The sequence below is a fragment of the Olea europaea genome, unplaced genomic scaffold (genome assembly GCF_002742605.1).
Source record: "Olea europaea var. sylvestris unplaced genomic scaffold, O_europaea_v1 scaffold1933, whole genome shotgun sequence".
Classification (NCBI taxonomy): Eukaryota; Viridiplantae; Streptophyta; class Magnoliopsida; order Lamiales; family Oleaceae; genus Olea; species Olea europaea.
Window position 1 is genome coordinate 180,792 of NW_019237161.1, and position 6,123 is coordinate 186,914.

A 6,123-nucleotide genomic window follows, 5' to 3' on the forward strand; every position below is an offset into this window, starting at 1 on the left:
AGTTCCTTCATCTGAGCAGCCAAACTAGCCATCAAAGAGTCTTCAATCATAACTTCGGAAGAGATTTCTTTCAACTCGTCCTCAGCTTTGTTGATCTCCTGATGCAAAGACTTTTTTTCAAATACGGCGCGAAAATATTGAGTACTTTTGGCCTTTAGTTCAACATTCTTGGCCAGCAAGGAGAGGACCTCGGAATGGATAACTTTCAACGTCGCTTTAAAATCAGCAGAAAGATTGAGCGACGGAAGTGTCATTGCTTGCTCCAACTTCACATTCAAATGCTCAAGCTTATCCTTATATCTGGCAGCACTAGCCTTACCAATGTCCATATCCATGAAGGATACGTACTCAAATATCGACTGCTTGAGAAACTTCATATCTTCCTCTGAAGAAGTAGCAGGACGACCAGCTGGAGCAGGGCGAGATGTCTTGACTTGCCCTCAGGAAGCGAACAAGTCTTGGATGGAACGCACAATCTTATCAGCATCCTGCAAAGAAAATTGCCAATATTGAAGATTCTCACTACAACGAACAAGATGGAAATAAAAGTAAAGCAAAGATTGTCTCATCAATATTCTTGGAAGATGACATATCCTCAGCCAAGTCTTCCACCTGTGGCTCCACCATTCGTGAGGACTTCCCCTTGTCTGAGCGAGAAGATGTTGCCACAACGGGCAGACTTATAGGAGTATCTGCAGAACTCAAAAGCAACAAATCAGAAACCAATAGCACAAGCAAAGGTAAAGCATAAAAAAACTGAATTACCTTCTGCTTCGATGTTTGGGGGGTTAATGCCCTGGGAAGAAGGTGGCTCATCCATTGGTTGTGATGAGGATTCTGGGATTGAAGACGTCTCTTTAAGCGTAGTCCCTTCATCAGCTGGTTTGGATGAAGCAGCCTCAGCGGAGGATGATGGAACAGGAGTTGCCGATACCAAAGCCTTCAAAGGAAAGGCTGAACTTTTCTGAGAAGTCCAAAAAAACCATCAGCACACAGAAAAGTTTCAAGTATGGAAAAGTATGCTTGTGAGTAAACCAATTTAATTACCTTCCTCCTGATGATAAGAGGGGTATCATCATCATCATCATCAACATCATCCTCCAGAATGGGAGATGTTGAGGCTGGCCGTTTGCGGCTCGGGGCTCTTTTGGCTGCAGTAGGCTTGGTAGGGAGAGAAGAAGATGGACGAGCAGGCTGTTTAGCGCGACGAGGAGGAGAAGGACTCCGGATGGACAAAGGGATGATTAAAACAGGAGAAGGGGAAGAAATGCGTGGCTGGTCCAGTGAATGAAAGATACGATTGGCATCAGTCGCAAATAATCTGCGCTTTACTGACGGCCAGAGTTGTTCAAAAAGGGGATGGATGGCACGGCTAGAATTGAAGGGGGCTAATGAAAAATGGCTCATCAAAAGAAGATTACGAGCATTTATAACCTCTGCCTCCGCCTTATTAATAATATGGAAGCGGTCTATCAAGTTTCTTGAATAGCAAGGAGGAATAGGTCAGGTTTGGCCGAAACCAAGTTGGTGAGCAAAAAATTGGGGAGCATATATTTCTACCCTAGCCTTGGCATTGGTCCCAGTCAAAATATCATGAAATAACTCCCTCCCGGTTAAAAACTGGATCCAAATGAGTAGAGAGGTACTCACGCTGTCTATAGTGGAGGGAGGATGCACATAGTCTGGAGTTAAAAAGGGAGGAAAAGGAAAAAAGGAAGTGATTGAATCCAAATAATAAAAGAATGAAAAAATGTCCCTTCTAAACATATTTACAGAAGCCAGGGCTCAATGGCTAGCCCATAGCAACTAACAGAAGGACGAGAAAATGATGGAGCACCAAACGATGGAAAATATGATCTCAACCACATATGAGTGAACCAAAGAGGTCCACTGCCAGTAAGAGATGTACCATTCTTCAATTGAAATTGAAGAGAAGCCATGCCTCTATAGAGAGCAGCTAAAAAGAAAGAACATAAATTCAGAGACCTACCACGCGCCAATTCGTGCGCTATAGGTAAATTGCTCAGGGAGGGCTTTATACTTAGCACACACAAAACATATTTACAAAGTCAAACCAGAAGAAAGGCCACTCGCTCAGTATGGGAAGGCTCAGCGCTCGAATGGTTATGAAGGGTTTGCAGGCTTGAATAAGATTTGGTAAGGTTTTTACCAAACTTTTGGGCGCCACCAGAAACCAAGATACCAGAAAAAATGGTATCGCCCAGAGGTGGCAGATTCACTAGGGCCCTAACATCCCTTAAAGTAATAGACATAGGGCCAAAAGGGAAAACAAATGTATTATACTCAGAAGATTAAAAACTTAAAGCGATCGAAAAAAGTGCTGAATCAAAAGTAGGGGGTTGAAGAGAGATTTCTAACAAATCAGAAATCCTAGCATAATCAAAAAGCGCCTTAGTAGGACCATGGTCCACAAGGCGAGCACGCCACCTACGGAAAAATACGTCAGATTTTGGCCAAGTGCGAATACCTCTTTCGCGAAGTGGCCCCAGCGGCAGAGAGTTTAGAAATGGAGGGCCTTGAGTACAAGGAAACAGCTGGCCCACCGCCACTTGTTCGACTACCTCTGCATTGTTGAAGAAAGGACCTAGGTAGAACTCATTGAGTTCGACATTGGTAGGTGCGAGAAAGTTCGGAGTTATGTATGGACGATTAAGGAGTTTCTGAAAGTCTTCAAAACTAAAGGAGTCGCCAGATTGAGATTGTGAAGTAGCCATTAGGGACGAAATGGAGTTTTTCGGAATTACGTAGCAGGGAAGCAAAGAGATGAACAGTAAAATTATGAGAAAGAAACGCGAAAAAGTGATGCGTGATTTAATGGTGCAGTGAAATGACGTATTTGGGGGTTATAAGGGTTTGCAAAATGTCGCACCTTTTCAAAGTTATGGAAGAAAATAATAATTGAAATTCTTGGGAATTTCAAATGTTGCTGGAGACACAAAAGTGAATATGGCAAAATTTAATAATTGGTATTAATTCTGCCATATTGAGGGGTAATTGTTTACACATAAAAATTCAGACCAAATCGAACGGCCCAAGGAATAAAGCCCAATCGGAGGATCCCCAAATCAGATAGCCCAAAGAACGAAACCCAATCAGACAATTCAGGATGAAGGCCCAAATAGGGAGGCCCATGAATGCGGTAACACCATCGCCCAAGCTTGCAAGTCGCCCAGGATCTGAGCGAATGGAATGTCATGCAGTCGCCCAGAGCTGCTACTCTATTCTCACCCAAACCTTCGAGTCGCTCAAGGTCTTAGCAAACATGAAGTGTTATGGTTATCAAGAAGTGCAGTTATCAAAGCGGTTGTTAAGCAGCCCTATCACGTTCCACGATTCAAAGAATTCAATTGAAGACGGTTGAACGACAAAGAGTAATGACAGCAGTTAGAAAAGGCAGTTCCATGACAAGTCGGCCATTACGAGAAAAGTGGGCAGTTATAGAATGATCAAACAGTTTTTAGGCGGTTGATCACAAAGAGATCATCCAAGGAGTATAAAAGGAAGAAAAGACATAGAGCAAAGACCCCGAATCAAAAACTCTCGAATAGAGAACATGTAATTTTAAATTTCTTGGTTTAGATTTAAACACTTCTTTCAGTAACTCGTGTGCTTGCGCCCCTTGGAGGCATTCTGTTTTTACTTTCTGATTGTAAAGTCATCACCAATAAAGAACACTCCTTTTTGGGATTTTGTCTCAAGAGGTTTGTCCCTTACACAATCTTCTGATCCCTTTTTAATTGTTAGCGACGAACCCGCGCGAAACAGTTTGTATTACATGTATCGAAGCATACAAAGGTTCTATGTTTGTAACATTACTTGCATGATTTTCAGAGGCATAACGACCGAGTATGCTACATAGTGAGGTTGGGGCATATTCTCTTTGAACTACTGTCCGAATCTTTGGGATGGAACCTGATCACCTGAATAACATGAACAGCACCGAGGGGCTTTTGCTTCTAGGCAACTACTATTTAGCTCGACCTGAAGCAGAATTGATAGCTTGGCTTAGCAGCCACACTAACAGTCGCTTCCTAACTATAGTACACCAATGTCAAATTGTTGGCCTACAAGTCGTTTATGAGAACCAGTGGATTGACATCCCTCATCTCCTAGGGCGTTAATAGTGAACATTGCAGATCTCTTGCAGGTAGTTAAAAATTTATTTTCAACTTGAGGTGTAATTTATAGAATCTGTTTCGATGCAATTTTCACAATGGGGGTGTAGACGTTTGTGGGCTTTGCTTGTTTTTTATTTTGGTTTATTGTTTCTATCAGAAGCAAGGATTATAGTTTAATCCATAACAGAGAAGATACAAGAAAAAGCCTGGTTGGACGATAAATGTTTTGAGGCAATGTAATACCGATGAGGACGCATGCAGTCAAAATTCTTTATCCTACCCGGTTGGCTTCCACTATACCCTCAGCGCTTTTGAGCTCGTCATTAGATAAAGCAGAACACATCATAGAAACAGGTGTCACAGAAATCAGTTCAACTAAGTAAAAAAATCATATATTACCCAGCTAGGGGCTGAACATCTATCCTCTGGTTATTCTTGAGGACTTGAAGGCCAACAATTTGATCTTGTAGAACAATGGCTAAGAAACCAAGATTAGTGTGCTTGCTGGTTCCCAAAGTCATTTCTGGCTTTGGGCATGCTGGTGCTGGATAGTGGTGACAAACAAAAGTGCGTCCTTTGGCGCATCCCATGGAAACTAGGTGATCCTGTTTGAGACCAAGGGCTTCTGCTAATAACTCAAAAAGTTTTCCTAGATGTGTAACTTGATCAATGTACTCGATTGTTGAACTTCTGCTAGTCCAAAAATAAATATTTATGGAATTAACTTAATTAAGGGCATTATGCATATGAAAGCAGTTGCAGTTGCATATACCTAAAGAAGCCTATATTCACTAAGAATGCTCGATTTCAGTTGAACAAGGTGACATATTAAAACAAACACAGCCAGTTGTTTCGGATCTGTCTCTAGATCTATCAATGATATTAGAATTTATGTAGCCAACTTCAAATTTATTGGACTTGACTTAATTTGTCATGGTATTATTAAAGGTTGAACCCCAACTTTGAGGGTCCCCACCGTTTTGTTTCTGGAGCATATTTGTCATGGTATTATTGGAAGTACGTTTGGATGTCAAACTTGCGAAATCTTATAAACACTGCTGATGAAATCATGCAATACAACTGAAGATACAGAAACACTGCTGATGAAATCATGCAATACAACTGAAGATACAGAAACGCAAAAATCTGAATACATGAAAAAGTAACTGCAAATTTGCTCCATGCAGTGTAAAAGCTTTGGTCATCCTAGCAATAGAAGAAATTTTAGTACTTATCATCATTCTCACTTGATATTCTGCCTGGAGGAAAAAAAAAAAAAAAGATTTTCTTCAAATTTTATTTTATTTAATTTTTTCCCCCAATTTGACATCTACCCAAGGAAACAATGATTCGTTAAATTCTTGATGATGCACAAAGCAAACTTTCACATTTTAAAATGGAAGCTAATACTTTAATATAAGAACGCAAAAAGCTCTAACTAGAAATTAGATCCATCTAAAACAAAAACAATCTATCAGATTTCAAATTTGATGCTCTCAACCCAGCTAGCATACTGCAAGGAATGTGAAAACTGAAAAACGTACGTGCAAACTGCTGGCAATTCATGAGGTTCAACAAAGGCTGAAACCAGCGGAGAAATGGCTACTGTATCCCTCCAATTAGCAGCACTCGACACGTACAATCAATATTTCTTTAATATTTTACCTTTTTAAACCATTCGAGAGAGTAAAACTCTTTCTTAATGTCAGCATTGCTCATGAAACTTGCGTATTCCCTCTAGCATTCCATCTAAAATACTCGGGTGGAGTTCTAGAATTGGAAAAACCCACAATCTTTTGATGCTTGTTTCAAGTCATGGATTATCTTCTTACAAATCATGATCAGCTTTGATTCCTCTTAGATCAATGGTTGGAACTTGAATATTTGATCGGTCCAAGATTTGATCCCTCTACAATAGTTTAGGAATTTTCACAATCCCAGAATTAACAAGCCCCTTTAACTTGTGAAACCATGTAAGTCAACA

General features: G+C 40.6%; 1 protein-coding gene across 1 annotated transcript; it reads right to left on the bottom strand.

Moving 5' to 3' along the window:
* Window positions 1-4,534: 4,534 nt before the first annotated feature.
* On the bottom strand, window positions 4,535-5,858 carry LOC111379132 (deacetoxyvindoline 4-hydroxylase-like). Its single transcript, XM_023002466.1, has 4 exons — window positions 5,805-5,858; window positions 5,387-5,398; window positions 5,161-5,285; window positions 4,535-4,832 (listed from the first exon to the last, which is right to left on the bottom strand). Exons 1-4 carry the CDS (start codon window positions 5,856-5,858, stop codon window positions 4,535-4,537), a joined length of 489 nt encoding a protein of 162 aa, XP_022858234.1.
* Window positions 5,859-6,123: the final 265 nt, after the last annotated feature.

Excerpts from the sequence above, each read along its gene's own strand:
- LOC111379132 (XM_023002466.1), bottom strand. The coding sequence starts at position 5,858 with ATGAGCAATGCTGACATTAAGAAAGAGTTTTACTCTCTCGAATGGTTT. Across the intron at positions 4,833-5,160 it reads CGCAAGTTTGACATCCAAAC|CAGAAGTTCAACAATCGAGT; the intron begins GTACTTCCAATA and ends TTTTTGGACTAG.